Source organism: Pieris napi, chromosome 5 (genome assembly GCF_905475465.1).
Source record: "Pieris napi chromosome 5, ilPieNapi1.2, whole genome shotgun sequence".
Taxonomy (NCBI): Eukaryota; Metazoa; Arthropoda; class Insecta; order Lepidoptera; family Pieridae; genus Pieris; species Pieris napi.
Window position 1 is genome coordinate 9,838,322 of NC_062238.1, and position 17,808 is coordinate 9,856,129.

Genomic DNA, 17,808 nt, shown 5'->3' on the forward strand with positions numbered 1-17,808 from the left:
TTCACCGTTCGAGCGAATGTTAAATGCGCACATAGAAAGTCCATTAGTGCACAGCCGGGGATCGAACCTACGACCTCAGGGATGAGAGTGTCACGCTGAAGCCACTAGGCCAACACTACTCTATACTATAAGTATTCTCAAAAAAGTAACTTAAGTTATTCTAAAAAAAATTCATCAATTACTTCGCCTCAGGTTTCTGTATCTGTCTCAAAAATAATTTTCGTGTAAGTCTGTGCGACGTGTCGGTTTCTTCTCGATGTGATCCTTTACGGGTAAAAAGACAAAGGCGTAGGTGAGATTGTGCACTGCGGGGTTTAAACACAAGACCTAATATAGTCTATATTAATTAATGTTCTTACAATCAAATGACACGTATCAGCTAGTTAGTAAACGGTTACAAATACGGAACAAGATACACAATAGTATAGTATTATTTTTTATTCCCAAATAGTTTAACTTAAATAATAAAGGTTCTCCTTAATAAACTTAACATACCATTTCTTAACATCTATTTTAAATAAAACAATTATCGCCTTCTCATCAGGTCGCTTCTGACATAGGTCGTTCTACCCTCCATATTACGTAATTCAGCTGAAACAATTGCATGATACTCGTCCTCCAATGTCATAAACTCCGTATCCTCTTTCTCTTCCTCGTTTTCAACTTCCATCTCTAAGCACTCTTTCTTGTCTTCACCTGTCTTTAATTTTAGTTTTATTTCTTTTACTCGATTCTCTAATATGTGTTCTCTATGCGTTTCACGATCAAGTGTTTGTATCATTAGTTGTTTATCATTCTCATCCGAGTTCACCAACACGTCCGATAGAGACAGAAGATACAATGTTCCCTTTGAATCACCAGTAGCGACAAACTGGCCATCTTCATTTGGTGTAAGCTTTAGAAGACGATCTTGTGAGACTGGCACTGAGGCCATAGGTTCACGGTACTTGCGCAATAAATCCCAATACCGAAATTTACCATCAGCGGAAACTGTCATATAAGCAGAATATCGCTTGGGTGCCCAAATAACATCGTTTATGTAGTGATCATGGGCTGAACCAGAAATAATAGGAGATGAATGAATATCTTCACTCCATATATTAACTTTCCAACCACCGCATGTTATGAAAACTTTTGACGTACAAGGGCTCCTGTGAACGGACTTCACTGGACCATCATGTGCGTTAAACACAGCGCTCATGACTTCTTGGTGATTCTTCCCCTTTCTGTTCACGCTTATCACAAAACCAGTATCGGTTCCACACAAGAACTTAGTAGGAAACGCCCGATCGTATTGTAACGCACTCACTGGTTCTGAATTTGTGTAAGTTGACACTTCTCCTTGAGGGATACGTATGGCCATTAAAAGGCTATCGATCGGCTTTGAAATATTACGCACATCCCACCACATACATAAACCATCGGTTGATCCGCTAAAAAATTCAGTGTTAAGACGAGATGGTATGAATAACAGAGCACTCACAGGATCTCTGTGGGCCAAATGATCTGGGCTTATTGCAATCGCTTCTATCTGAGATCGTATATCGAAAATGCATACTTTACCATTTTCAAGTCCTGCATAGAACATGGATGAAGATGCAGGTGAGGTGACCAGCTGCCAGCAAGCTGAAGGCGGGTAAAAAATTGAACATGGTTCGCCTGGATTCTCAACATCCCAAAGATGACAAACAAAATCATTGTTTAGCGACTTCTTTTTAGGAAAAGCTTTTTTACAATACGAAACTGCTAGTTTTGGTTGAGCTTCATGCGTCCAACAGATATCGCTGACAGGTCGAGTACCAACATCTTTATATGAGCTATTCACTTTGATTAAAAACTTCTCAACGGGTTTTTCACTGGCGATTTCTTTAAAATAAATGTTGTACATTTCAATAGCATTGTTTTGCTGAATATAATGCTCGAACTCTGGATTGAGATTTTTTACAGCATCGATGTATCCGTCATCTCGCTCGAAACGACGACGGTATCGTGCTGTTGCCTCTTCATCGGTATAGAAAATATCTTTCGGCCACCCACCTTCAGAATGGTTAATGCCAGTAGTTTTGCTTTTCGTTACTTTCGTATTTATATAATTTTCCGACGTTCTCACACAGGTTTGAACCTCTCTGTGAACTGGATTGCGTAGACAGTATTGATTTTGTTCGCTTTTATTGGGATTAATCGAATCCAACATTTGTGGTGCTACTTCACAAAACATAACTTGTCTTCCGAAATCTTTTCGTTGTTTGAAATAGGAGTATGTTATATTTGGATCCATATTAACCAGGAATTCTCATTAATTAAAAAATAAATATATAACTCGATGAAAACCAATATGTCAATAAAAGATTTTAGTAAAAAAACAAAAGAGCGTCAAATTTGAAAAATAAACCTAAAGAAAAAAGTTTCTAATTTGGGAGTACAGATTGTATTTCCCCTGAGTAAATCTTTTTAGCCTCTGTCGCTGAGCAATGATAAAGGTTCACGTGAAAATATTTCATTACATTGTCTCGTGTCTCGTTCTTAGATGATATTTTGAGTACGGTTAACGTTCTACCAAGTAGCGCGTGGAGATAATAAAATATGCTTTTATTTTTGTATATTTCTTTAAATATATGGAAAATCCGTCAATCAATCCGAATCAAATCAAATGTTTGATTGATAAATAATTTCAATATCTACTTTATGCTTTTAAATAACTATAAATACTTAAGTCTTGAATGCCATTTTTTTTTATGTATCTGGCACGATTTGTGCATTAGCCAGCGTCAAGTACCTATAGGATTTTTTTTTATAATTCGTGCTTGTCTTTAGAAATTCGACCGTGTCCTCCATGTACGGTTTAGGCACTCGCCCGGTACCGCACAACCCTCCCAAAGGCCGAGAACAAATTTAAATTAAATTAAAACTTTCCCTCGAACCGGGACTCGAACCCGGTACCCCTCACCTAGCTGCCACTTAATAAGACCGCTAGGCTATGAGGCCCCCAAAAGAAGCGCCGAACGTGGGGCACGAACTAAGAATGCCATTAAGCAATAATTTAATAATATCATTGTGAAAATTGACTGCATACAGGTGAACTGAAAAGTTCGTAGGCTGATACATAGATGGCGCTTCTAGTATTAAATAAATAAGCACTAACCTTCAAAAGACACATGTATAAATTTAACAACTGTCGTACTCGTACTATTCTTTTGTGAGATATACTCGTAGTATTTTGTGTGAAGGAAATTTAGTTAGTTTAAAAAAAATTAAAAATGAAATTCGTGTGCATTGCTTTTTGGCGTAAAAAATACTAAAAAGGCTTGGCTTGATCGTTCAAGTTTACGTAAACAGATTTACTGCAATAAAAGCATGCACAGCTCTCCAAAAAAATTGTACACGTATTAACTTTTGTAGGAATCCTCGAAAATACAATTTGTTTCAAGGATAGACAATGTGTGGGTAATATGTGTAAAAAAGTAAATAAATTACTGTTTACGTAATCACCAAATAAGAAAATCATAGAATAGTGCTTACGTAATACTTAAACGGCCGCTAAACAGTATTCGGACTCTGCACCAGGAAAATACAGCAGTATAAAATCAATCAATACATTCAAAGAAAAATAGGCAACAATATGATTTTCTCAAATAGTAGTAAGCTATGGTAACTACCTAACCATTCTTCGTTCGTTACCTGCTATTTGATTTTCCTCTAGGCCCATCCCACTCACCCAAAGACAGTCTGTTTATAAAAGACAAATTTTAAATATCAATTCCAAATAAAATTAATACTTTACGAGGATACCCTTGACTAAATAAACTAACAAGTTTGTTCTCAACAAAGGGTCGTAAAATAATAAATTCCACATAGCCCCTAACATTATTCCCATCACGTTCGAGCCCGGATCACGGCCATTGTTTTTTACAAGTATATTATCAGAGATTTTTATTGTACACCAACCACATCGCGGAACATATGGGTCTGAAAAATTGCTGGCTTTTGGAAGGGAAACATGTTTATGAAAAAGTTATACACGAGTACAAAATAGCCGTATTACATATTTGTATACTAACTTATATAATGGTTACTTTACTTGCTAACGGTTCTTTCATTCTTACCGTCTCTATGGTTTAGTGACAATTGACGTTTATACGTTCTCTCGAAAGGGTTTGTTTCCCATGGGAAGAAAATAATTATTGGGTATGTTCAGTATTAATTTCGGAACGTAACTTGGGTTTTGGGTGGTGGGGGTAAATTACGCCATGTAGGTACCTACTGTAGTTCAAACAAAAACTAGGTACACGTCAACAAAAAAAAATTGTTAAATTGATTCTAAATTTTAATTTACTACCAGTCCGCAAGTCAAGGGCGTAGAGCGGGCAAGAAAATTTCCACCACTCTTTTTAATCACCAAGTTTTGAGTCACACAAATTGTTTGAACTGGAGCAAATCAATCCCAAGGATTAGGATCATTTAAATAATCGTCCAATTTATTAAAAGCTTTATCAATTAATTACGTTTAACGAGAGCTTTGATTTTTTAATTAGTTTTAAATAGAAAACACCTAATGACAGCTGCGCATCTTATTCGCTAAAAACTATGTTTTCGTTAAAAATATATAAAAGAAAAAATATCTTAACATTTGTAAAACACTTTGTATTTAAATAACATTGAGGACACAATGTAATAGTAACAATGGAGCCTTACAAATAAGGTTTTATGTCCAGTTTATTTATTCAACAGAGTTTAAGTCCTTTGTACTAAGAACTACCCACGCTAATTTCTTGATTATAACAATCAAGGTTTAGGTTTTAAAAAACGATATAAATATTAACACGCTATTTAATAGTTATTGGTAACATTATTTGATCTACTTACTGATTTCTGGGTCCCAAAAAAATAATATACGAACCATTTCAAGTATTCTAATTACATATATCTCAATTACGCTAGAATTGTTTTAAATATCTGTATAACATATTAATAGTAATAAACTAGTACAATTCTTTTCAGACAACGATTTATCGTTCATTTGGGTTCATTAAAAAATGGCACGTATTTTTCGTTTATACGTTGTCTCTCCGTTTTTTACTGTGAGTAATTAATAACATTTTATTCTCCTTTTTGATAAATGACCTAATGACTGCACTGGTAAACTATGAGTAAACCATGAGGTCACGTTTGTAAGGCCGTGGCTGATCAATAGATTTCTGCGCTTTGCACCAGTTCAAAATTGTGAGGAAATATTAATATCGGACTCAGCCCTGCGATTCTGTAACACACTTTTCGAACTCACACAGCGGTTTTCGCAAACAATAAACTACAAGCTCCCACCTTTTCAGAATGCCAAATCATAAAATGACTGCTTCACGACTGATTTGAGAGCGACCGCCGATGCGAAAACCGCTGTGTGAGTTCGAAAAGTGAGTTACAGAATCGCAGGGCTGAAGTCTGATCACTTACCTGCCTACAAACATAAAAAATTTGAAACCAAACTCAAAACCCTGTATCTTCATTGGATTATTAAAATACATTCCCGTTAGCGTATTCCATTGAATCTTTAGAGAATATAAATGTACGCTTCTTACCTATTTCATTTACATTTTAATAAACCAATCTAATATCCTTGCGTATCGTAGCGAGAGCAAAGAGAAAAGATGGATTCGCTTTCATACGATACGATCACGTCGGCGCACGCTTCGTTCGTTTAATCTTATTTTAATTCCGTTGAATTTACTTTCAGCACGATTTTACTTTTGATTTAATTTTTATACACTTTATTAAAAATAATATCAAAAACAACGCAATAGACTAGATATAACTCCTTTTTTATCGCATAAATCTTATTAAAATTAAATGAGTGTATTAGTACGGGAGGTAGCAACGTTTGAAAAGAATGAATTTTAGGTCAGCTGATTTTGTGATATGTCTTCCTTTTTGCACTTTCGGTTAGAGTCTGGGCAATCTGGCTGTAGCGGCGGTAGCGGTTGCGTTCATTAGTCCGGTAATAATCCTGGATTTTAAAAGCATTTTAAGAAGCGTAATTTTTAATTTTTCGTTTTTAAATAAGTCTACCTGACATACTTTTTTTATTGCCAGACATTTTTCACATTGCTAACTATGTGCCAGACGTGATTTTAAGTTTTTTTTTATAAAAATTTCAAAGTATTTTAGAATGTCTGTAATTTTAATATTATGTTATTTAAATATAAGAAAAACTAAAAATGAATTTGCCAGACATTAATTCGATTGTTAAGTCTTGAATTAAAATGAAAAAGTCATGAAAAGTATTGCAGTATGATGAAGCATTGCATTTGAGGAAGCGTTATTTTAAATTTTTCTTTTGTTCAGAATCAGAACAGCGTATAACAACTTCTGCGTCAAAATCGATTTGGCAAATATGAAAAATAATCCTAGAATCAGCTGACCTGAAATTCTTTCTCGAAAACGTTGCTACCTCCCGTACTATATGGTAATGATGTACTTTTTATGACGAAACCCCATCGTACTCTCACGGGTAAAGTTTATAACCATAAATTAATTGTATTTTTATTTGACAGAAGGCATTAGAACTAAGTGCTTACCGCCACCCATTGATACCTGTGATAAATACTTCAGGCTTGTAAGTGCGTTGCGTATCACTTACCCGTACATGAAGAAAAATAATCAAATAAACAGGACCAGAAATGGCCAATCTTTTTTGGTCAAATTCATAAAAACTAAATCAATGTAATTGCACTCCATTATAATATTTCGCAGTACCGTAGGCCTAGTGGCTGCAGCGTGCGACTCTCATCCCTGGTACTAGTAGGTTCTATCCCCGGCTGTGAACCAATGGACTTTCTGTCTATGTATGTGTATCATTCGCTCGAACGTTGAAGGTAAACATCGTGAGGAACAGCGTATGTCAGGCACAGAAAGCTGATCACCTACTTGCCTATTAGATTAACATGATCATGAAATAGATTTTTTTTTATAAGCTTTCATCTCTTTCTGTCAAACTGTGTGTATACTGTGATGGAAAGAGACAGATTTCTTAAAATGGTATAGTTAGACTTTTTTTTTAAAGATCGTAATTTTAGTTTGGACTTTTGCTTGTGTAAATAAAGTAGAGTTTTTATCGATAAGATTTACATCATTGTTTACTACAGAGACCTTAAATACACCTTTTATGATTATACTCTTTGGTGAATTTTACAAAAATCATAGTGTTGAATAGAAGAAACGAATTAAGTTCGAGTAACTAAAGTGTTATTCAAAGTAATAATTAGTATTACTTATGACTAAATCATGCAAAATAGCAACCTTAATTGTTTATTTTAAGAATCACCACAAAAATAAAAGTCACTTCAAAGCATCAAGATTTTAATATCAACAACAAAAATGTTCATCTCACGGCATAATCCAAATCAACTATGTTTCCAACTTTTAACGAAGCTATAAGTATCTGTAACTATTATTATAAATCAACCCTTGAACCATCTACTTTTATACTACCGAAAACGTACATACACAATCATTTTTATTATATGTAACGACTCACATTGGTCCCATAGCTTATTTAATATAAAACAATTTAATTTTACAGAATATAAGACATACGGTGTTTACTTTAAGATCGTCTGTGAAAGGGTTACGAACTCCAAGGAGGTTGCATCCTAATAAATAAAATGTTATTTTATATATTTATTTTTGAATGAATAACTTGAGCGCTCCAAGAGTAGTCGTATAAAAACGGAATAGCGAAATACTTTTGCTTTCAAACATAATATCTCTTAAACTGTGCCAAATGTATCGAAAACTGTATTGCCAATTCGTAATATCGTGTACTCTCGTATCGGATTCATCATACTTTGGCGAGTTAAAATTTGTGCTTAGGTATCTGTAGGTATCTATACTCTAAGTACCGTGACCGAGTGCGTCATTTGTCACATACAAATTTAGTTTGACAGTTTTTTATTGATTGGGACGTCATCGCAAGGGGATGACAGCCGTCGATTGATACACGAAGACTCAAGTTCTTCATACAAGTTTTATACATAGAGAATTAAATATTTGCTCAATGTGAACACAATTTTCATACAAAATTCGCGTCAAACAAAAGTGCATACTGTAGAGACCATTTTTGAGGGAGGAAATTGTCTAGTTCAGGTCTACCCTGTACTTGAATGGCGACTGACCCCGAATTGTTGATATTCCTACCGGTTGCGACGCCAGTGCTACGCATCTTGTGAGAATTATGAAATTTGGTATCGTCAGTAGTATTTATGAAGACGTTTTCAAAGAGCATCAGCTCCGTAGGTTAAGAATTGCGCGAATTGGGTTTATAAAACTATTTCTCAATAACTCTATCTGACCGCTGTTACAGCTAATACAATATTCCGTTTACTCTTCGGTCTATTTAATCTAACTATTCTATAAATAAATTTGTGTTTTTCATGTATACTTGTTATATTTTTCCGCTTTTCCAAATTTTTTATTTTCTTTTTCACCTTGATCCATCTATCATTTTTCCAATCGTACCTTCTTCCCATGTCTTGTAACATATCTTCGAATTTAGGCCATTTGTAGGCTTGTGACTTTTGATCCTTTGTCTTTATAGGTCCAACAAGATTGTATTTGTGTTTCGTTGTATTAAAAATAATGTTATTTCTTAGGTTATCGTCAACATCCCACGATTTTTCCTTTTCATTATAGTCTAAATCTGTGTATTCATTTTTAGAATATTCATCGTATTGATCATAGTATTCACCGTAATCTTCAATTGCAGGCTTATGATAATCTGTAAATAACAAAAATGTTTAATATATTAGAAAATCTAATTAAACCTACAAGATTTCTATTTACGCTGAAATTATTTTTAAATAAACTTGATTGGTTTGTAAATGGCAGTGTTTGATGGAGAAATAACATTTTGATCATATAATAAATAAAAAATACTATATTGATTAGTATGATTAACCATTCCAACGACAACATACGGGAAAAGAAAATATCTCTGTACTTTAGATGGCAAGCGATCAATATGTAAGTCATTTGGGTATTTCATGTTATGCCTTATCACGTAGCAATAAATATACAATTTACTCATTCAAAATTATGTAACGATATTCATTTAAGGAAGCAAGCTCGCTGATTATCAATCTCGTCATTATAATTTTTTTTTGATTCATATTATTGATAAGTCTTGCCAATGCTCGGCACATTGACACTTTGGTGTATTGGTATAGAATATAAACAAACAACGATTATGAAGAAGAAACAATCAATTAAAAAAATATAAAATCTATTTTAACAACAAATTCAAGCAAAATGCTTGCAAAACCTAAAGCTTACAAAAAAATTTGTTTACCAGTTAACAGTAAACCCGTTATAGGTCTTTTTTATTTCATGGACAAGTCGGTGATTCGTTTCATTTTCAGTTTCATTCAAGTCGCAAATTCTGTTTGACGTATGTCATCGTATTTGAGACGATATTTTCGTTCACCGTGCGAGTGACTGTACTGGCAAAAAGTAAATTATTCCCGCTTCTATTAAGAAAAGCAAGTCTACAGAAGCTATGCAATATTATACAACAAATAATCTTAATATTATTATTCTTATAAACGAGCTAGGTCTGGATATACATAATTGCTCCCCTCACACTATAAAATGGTTTTTTGTTTAGTTTTACAGAATAATTTGATTTTTTTCTTTGATTAGTAATTGTTTTCTTTTTTGTAATGTTTGTTTTGTTTGTGTTGTAATAGGTTATGATGTCATGTCACGTTTGCCTTTAAGTGCTTGTCACACTAAAAATTGTATTTTGTGTTTGTTTTTACCAATGTGTCAGTGTGCCGAGCGTTGGCAAGCTTTTTCTCAACAAAAAAAATAAAAAATTATTTCTAAAAAAAAATTTATGACTTTAATAAAGATTTTAATACGCTTACCAAATATTCTTTTCTGGGGTCCCAATTCCCGTTCGTAATTGTGTATTATTCTTCTCCATTGGTTCGTGCCTTTACCTGTTGAAAGGAAATCATTAAAATGGTAAATATCAAAAGAGGCGAGTGAAGGCGTTTGCTTACCTAGACAAAACGTGAGGAAAATTAAGCAAGCGTGTATTAGGAAAGTCCTCGCCATTAGTCTAGCTCACGTAGAGATCTGAAAAAGGCAAAAAGGAATGAGAAAAATTACACCCACACGCGATTCAGCCTTGCTTTATGTGCTTAACGAGAATTTGTTTTCCTCGTACCGGTGGTGTTTTGTTGAAAAAATAACTAAAATACATCATTTTAGACTTCTAATACTATGCTTATTTTTGTAAGGAAAGTATAATGCGACTATTACAATTGTACACATATGTTGTCGTACAGTTGTATACCTTCAAAACATACATTAAATAATCGTTAAATAGTAGTATGATATACTGTTTTTGATAGGTTCAATTACCCGAGAAACGCACGAAATTCGCCTTGAATGTAGAACGTCAAATATTCGTATGAATATGTATAAAACGCCAGGAGATGTAAGATTTTAATAAAAAAATTTACGCTAACATTTAAAACTAGATGTAATACTTTGGAGTAGAAGTGGTCCACATATGGGCACACTTTAAACTAATATTTATACAAATAAAAATAATTTGCCCAGTTGTTATAATAACTTTGGTCGTAAAGATAATAACGGTAATAAATAATAATCCATGGCTTTACAACCCGATATGGGTGTTGCGGGTGACCATTTATTATTTGACGCACTACGGGACATTAGTTTAATTTAGATCAAATAATAAGTAGTCTATTTAAAAAAAGGGTGCTTGTACGCGCGTAAGAAGTTATACTTCTTCGGCATTATTAAAAATAGTTTTTGATTGCATGCAAATAATTAATTACAATTAAATAATCAAAGACTGTAAAAGGAGTCATCATAGTCAATAAAGTTCGGTTTACATTTGAAAAATTAAATAAATAAATATTTATTATTATTCTCTTACATTAAGTGTAACATAAATTCTATTATTATTCGAATGTTGTTTTTAAATTATGTCCAATGCCGTAGCATCATCCGTGGGCAACTTCATTCTGTTAATTTTGTGTCACGGTGCGCGCACATTAAATTTTCACTCTCATCAATTTTTCATAACGCGCCTAAAGAAGTAGAACTTCAAAAGCACTTTAAAGTTATTTAATTAGAAAAATTTACTTGGTTTAAAAGTTAAGAATCACAAAATATAGGTCTCCAAATGTTTAGAAATATTTATCAGAAGAACAAATGAGTTTTAATATAGCTGGTGAAGATTTAAAATACGAATGAAACTCTTGGCACGTTTTTTTTTTATATTGTGCTTGTCAAATTGCCGCGCAGTTTCTGAAAACGGGACAATTTTGCGTCCCACGGTTCATTTCGGGGACACCGGGACTCGTAATTTGAAAAAGGGTCATTCCCGTTCAAAACGGGACGTCTGGTCACGTTAGTGTTGCCTCATGTTACATCCGTCTCTCTAATTATTTTATAATTAGCTTCTCTGTCTGGTAGATATGCCATCGATTTTTTTGGTTCAAGACATGCCGGTTTCCTGTTATTGTTTGCTAACGAAGAAAGAAAAAAATCCGTTAGTGCAGACTCGAACAAAAAGACATCAGGGTTGGCAGTCGCACACTTAAGACACTAGATCAACTCAGTCCTACTAAAAAATCATTTAAATATTAGGTAGTACAATAATAAGTAGTTTGTTAAAAAACCAAATACATTTTCGCCTGAATCACCTTCGTGGCGTCTGAGAAACGTGTATCGGAACCCCAACCCGTACATTCGATACCCAGAGAAACAATATTGGCTACCGCGGAAGAAGCACCAAACTTAATTAGTTTAAATTGTTAATAAAACTAACGATGAAATGGATTTATTCACGACCAATGGGGGAACTTCATTTGAATTTACAAGCCAATTAAAATATATTTAATAATAATATATATATACATATAATATATGTATATAATACAATTAAAATATATTTAATAATATATATAGCGCCCCAGTATAATTAAGGACAATAATTCATACGTTAAGGCACTATAAAACGATTTTATTTATTAATAACATTGTAATTAAGTGTTCAAGTAATCATAACAACATAGTAATATTACAGAATTAGAATAAAACACAAAATTACTTACGTACTCCCGAAAATCCTGATTCTACGAATAAAACAAAATTCACGATCCCAATTAATTCACAAAAAGCAAAAATTTAAATCCAAAATTATGATATCAATCAATAGCATATACTAAATGAGGGTTTTACATGTTCTTTGATTCTGTATTTTGTTTCGACCAATACTACTAATGTTCCGATATAACGATATTATTTAGCACTATACCTTAAGCTAATAATAGCACTGGCCTCAACATGAATTTATTTACAATGTATTTCAATTTGAACCACGAACTTTTTCACGACGCGAGCCCAAAACTACGAGCGTGGAAGCAATGCTCCTCGCTCGACTTCTCTAACAACACTGAAAGCATAGACTGAAAGCTTAGCTCGAGAGTCGAGCCTACGCTGAAACGCTCCGTATGAATAAAACGCAATGGACAACATACATTGCGCTACATGAATTGTACGTTTTACGCATGCGTTTAAACTTACGCAATGGATATTAAAATATTAATAATTACCTTTCGTGTTTATATAGAAAATATAATTGTTGAGGATTTCTTCCGCCTTGCCACCCCGCTATCACCCTTCACTAAGCGCGCTTGAACTTGTATTGCAAGTCCGCAGGTAAGCCTGGCTTTTCATGCGGAAAACATTCTATAGGCCTGAATACGCAATAGACTAAATTAATTTCCTCGGCAATGGAGATAGCTTGTAAAGATTCAATGTTTTAAATTTACGAAAAAATTCGTATATATATTAGAGATAATTGTATAAATAAATACTTCAGTCCACAAATTTATATTAAAGTTGATTAAACGCTTTGAATGTCGACATTTTGTACTTATATTTATTAATATAAAAATAAAATTTTAAAGTTTCTCGTGTGATTTTATCTATAACCCAGAGACTTAAGATTCTAATCCTGACGATACAATTAATGTTTTAAGAAGACGCAAATGCGTTCTCAGCATACAAAAAAATTAGCGTGATTACAAAATTAAAAAAAAAACTCGGTATTGAAGGAACAATTGAGTACCTTATAAGGCTCTTTGTAAGAGATTTGTAATCTGTGAACAATCCATCTGCTTAATATAGAATATATATTTGTCTATGGCGGTGTGTTTGACAACTGTGGGTGTCTTTGTTTCCAGGTAATCCATTACGTGATTGAAACGTATTCTGTTCACTATAGAATCACATCAAATTCACTATGAACACAACAACAATTGTTACAAAGAATTTAATCTTATATACAAAATAAAACCCTCTAGCGCTAAAACCTTTGGTCTGGACCTCAGATTTATGTATCTGTTTCGAGTTCAATTGTTTTTTTTTTTCTAAAAGGCAAGTAGGTTATTTCTAATAGTATATGTTCCAGTTTCCTTACCATAATTTCCTTCGAGTATTAATTGCGCACAAAGTCAAAAAATTTCGTGCACAAAACCTACGACCTTAGATCGTCTGTGGATGTGAATTGCTGAATACACCGGGCCAACACTTATGCATATACAAATAATATATAAAGATAATAACTTAAAATATATTTGAATTAAATCAACAAGTACCTACGCGGGAATTCTGCAAGATATGATATGTGATACTTACAACTATTTGTTATATAATATATTTTAAACCTATGCGCTGAAATAAGAGCTATTCTAAACCATAGCTAATAAAAATCTGGATAGATGAACTGAGAGAACCAACCGAGATGGGTTGGTTTAATGTTTATTCATTTATTTATTGATTTATTAACACTTGGTTGCATTAACATAATAAAAATTTAACATAATTAAATAATGATAAGGACGTCAAGAAGTGCAAAAATACGTAATACTAATTTAATGTTATATTATTTATAAAAAAAAGGGTGCGTGTACTTATGTACGCGCGTAAGAAGTTATACTTCATTGGCATTATTGAAAATAGTTTTTGATTGCATGCAAATAATTAATTACAATTAAATAATCAAAGACTGGAAAAGGAGTCATTATAGTCAATAAAGTTCAGTTTACATTTGAAAAATTTAATAAATAAATATTTATTATCATTCTCTTACATTAAGTGTAACATAAATTCTATTATTATTCGAATGTTGTTTTTAAATTATCTCCAATGCCGTAGCATCTTCCGTGGGCAACTTCATTCTGTTAATTTTGTGTCACAGTGCGCGCGCATCATAAAACTTCACTCTCATTAATTTTTCATAACGCGCCTAAAGAAGTATAACTTCAAAAATCAGTTTACCTAGGAATCTTCAATATTATGAACAACAATTTTCAACATTTACTAGACACAACCTATAAGCTCTTACAGATATTTAGTAATTCTGCGAAATATGAATGGAGTTTTGAACGATTTCACAGAAGGATTTTAAATTGTTTCACATATTTTTTCCATCATGGCCGATATCCCCTTCGTTCCATTGTGAAGAGCCACTAGAGATCAATCACTGCTACTGTCGACCTATTTTTATTTTTACTTCGAGCTTTGGACAATTTGTAGACTAAAACGTATTGCTTTTTACACGACGGTCATATACAATAAATTTACCCTTAATGATAAACATCTCCCAACATTTTAAAGAGTATTTTTTACCCAAACCGAATTCAGCGTTCCAGGTTAAAACAAAATTATTTTCTGAACCACTCTGAAATATTTCTTTTTTTGGCGTTCATTAGTGTACATTGTGCTACCTATATGAATACATGATTTTGACTTTGACTAAGTGATTATTGTGCACATAAAAAGCTATTGGTAACCCGTGATTCACACCTCACTGACACACGGAATTTGCGTCACACAGGCCACTACTACTGATCCACACTAAATAAAAAATATTAGTTTTAATGTTGCACGTTAACGTACGTAGCTTAAGACATATTAACTTGATTTGTTTTTGTGCGCAATTCTGCGGACACATAAAAGAAAACTATCTCGTTTTCTTGTTAGTTCAGCTGCCCATTACAGTTACCTTCATCAAAAAATCCTTTGTGTGTGTTCGACGGCCGTGTTTGTAACTACTACACTGCACACCGCTCAAAAAATATCCATGTAATATTTGGAAATAATTTGGAGCTTAATATTAGCTAACAAACTTTTAAACAAAAGAATTAATATTTTTTACATGAGTTATTCTCCGATCAAAAATAATTTGGAACATCGTTAAAAGTAATTCCTCTGAAATTATTTTATAAAAAATTAAGAGAACAGTGTGGCAGTTGCAGACTCGTTAATTATTGTTATTTGTGTTGTACGAAATTTCGTTATTATTTTTCCTTTTTAAAAATAACTTTCATATTCCGATTACTCTCTTTTATGGAGGCACTCGAGTTCACTTCCGGTGAAGTAATAAAGTGCTAAGGGACGCTACAAGACGTCTACATATAAGCGTACATACCGCGTTCTTATTTAGTTAATAAACCTTAGAATCTCTCATCATTTCAATGAAGGATTCTAATGTGTTATTTGGGACACAAAATCAATACCTTGACAGTTTGAAAGGAGTTTCAGCTTAATCAAATACAAGAAACATTCATGCAACGCAAATAATACTAAAAATAACAAGAAGTGACTGTAAGAGTAAAGTAACATCCAAAGCAAAAATGTCAATAGTGTTCGTAGCACGTAATGAAACTTGCGAATAGCGCTAGAAATATTGAAAGACCTACTACGTAGGTACTACTAGTACTTCAAACTTGGGTGCTTTGGTTAGATAGAATCACGAGGGTTGCATCCTTCAGAGAGAATAGCGGGAAAAAACAATATATTTTTTTGCTGTTGTTTTATATGTAAGGCAAACGGGCAGGAGGCTCACCTTATGTTACGTGATACCTCCGCCCATCGACACTCGCACTGCCAGAAGGCTCGCAAGCGCGCTGACGGTCTTTTAAGAATTGGTACGATCTTTTCTCGAAGTTAAGTCGAATTGGTTCGGAAATACTTCATTGGGCAGCTGGTTCCACATAGTGGTGGTACGCGTCAGAAATTGCCTTAAGAAACGCTTAGTTGTGGAACGAATTTGTTTTCAGTATCAAATTTGATTCGAAATAGTTACAGCCATATCAATTCCATAACATACTTAGATGTTCTTTTGTTTGGACGTCAATTATTTTTCAATCTGTTAATACCATATAATATGTAAGCATCAAGCCTTAACGATTGCAAACGCTTTGCTTCAAGAGCTGAGTTTTATTCGTTACGAGTGAACGGCGTTTTTTAATTAAAACGGTGCCGTAAAAAGAGTCGGCAGTCATTAGAACCCCTCGTTCCGATATCACACCGAGATACAAGAAACTTTAAACAACTTCAATTCATTAAGTTTGCAATATAGACATCGGGAATTTTGGCGTAAAGACTGCGGAAACTTCTGTAGAACTTTATTGAACGCGGTGTCTTTATCTCTACAGACTAGTTAGACATTTTAAATAATACTATAGAACGATATATATATTATATAATACTAATTAGTATAAGAGATAGTCACTATGTAAAGTCGTAGCTTAAACTATAGTCTTGTGTTTCGTCAAGTGAAAAAAAAAAATTGTTTTTACCTTTAGAAGATACGAGGGCTATTGACGGTACAGCCATAAGAGGCATTCATGGACACACATTTTAGTCCCACCGGCTGCGCGCAGCAGCCCTCACCAAGAACAACAAGTTCGACCCCGTACCGCCCTGTATCAGCAGGGCGCGAGCCAACATTTCACCCGAAGGGGGCATTGCCCCGAACGGGCCTAAACACACCCCTCTAGAGTGAGTGTGTAGCATTATCCACTGAGATACATTTTAGTGAGTGCGTTGCCGTCCTTTGAGGGAGTCCTCGGAAGTATCGAAATATCGAGTTTCTACACAATTATTCTATTTGAACGATGGACGTTACGATTTTTCTATTGCGATGGCTATTCAATTTTTCAATAGCTTCGCCAAATACACGTCACTACAATAATGGCAGTTGACAGCTCGAACACATTTTTTTTGTAGTGTTCATACTATTTGAACGATGTATTTCCGTGTTTTCGTTTAGTTCCAACGCCTATGCGTTCAAGTTCTTCATACAAAGTCCGATACTACTCAATTGTGCTATCTTATTACTTTTATACATTTACGCCAAGAAAACTGTACGCTTAGACAAGTTTAAGAGGAAGGTTTATTTGTATTACATACGTATAGAGATACATCCTAATAATAATCACTGAAACCACATGAGTACACATACACTCGTACGAAGCTGAGTCGCAAGTCTTTTATATTAACTATACCTTATTAATAATCTCATCAAGTAACTGTTTACTTAAGGGTTTATTATCATAAATCTGGGTTTATGATAACAAAGCTTTTATATTTCCGAGAAGTGTTTTCAATAAACTATCTTGCAATGTAAATAGATTTTGCTTTAACTATTAGTTCCTAGGATGAGATTATAATATTTTATTACACGTTAACTAGCTATTGTTTGTTGCTTTTTTGTACTTTAATAGTAATTTTACTTACTATGTCTATTTTGACTTGACAATCCTGACGATGGGATGGGGCAGAGGGCGTCCACAGTAATAATAATAATAATAAATCGTTTATTTGCAAATAAAGTGGTACATTTTTATCGATTAATTATAAAAATCAGCCATATAAAAGTAGGCATGTCATATTAATTTTCATGATGTCATATAATAAGAACATTAA

General features: G+C 33.5%; 1 protein-coding gene across 1 annotated transcript; it reads right to left on the reverse strand.

The window, feature by feature from the left end:
• Positions 1-457: 457 nt before the first annotated feature.
• LOC125049660 (dynein intermediate chain 3, ciliary-like) lies at positions 458-2,318 on the reverse strand. The gene has a single exon (XM_047649057.1). The coding sequence runs from the start codon at positions 2,276-2,278 to the stop codon at positions 527-529; it is 1,752 nt and encodes a 583-aa protein (XP_047505013.1). The 5' UTR covers positions 2,279-2,318; the 3' UTR covers positions 458-526.
• Positions 2,319-17,808: the final 15,490 nt, after the last annotated feature.

Excerpts from the sequence above, each read along its gene's own strand:
- LOC125049660 (XM_047649057.1), bottom strand. The coding sequence starts at position 2,278 with ATGGATCCAAATATAACATACTCCTATTTCAAACAACGAAAAGATTTC.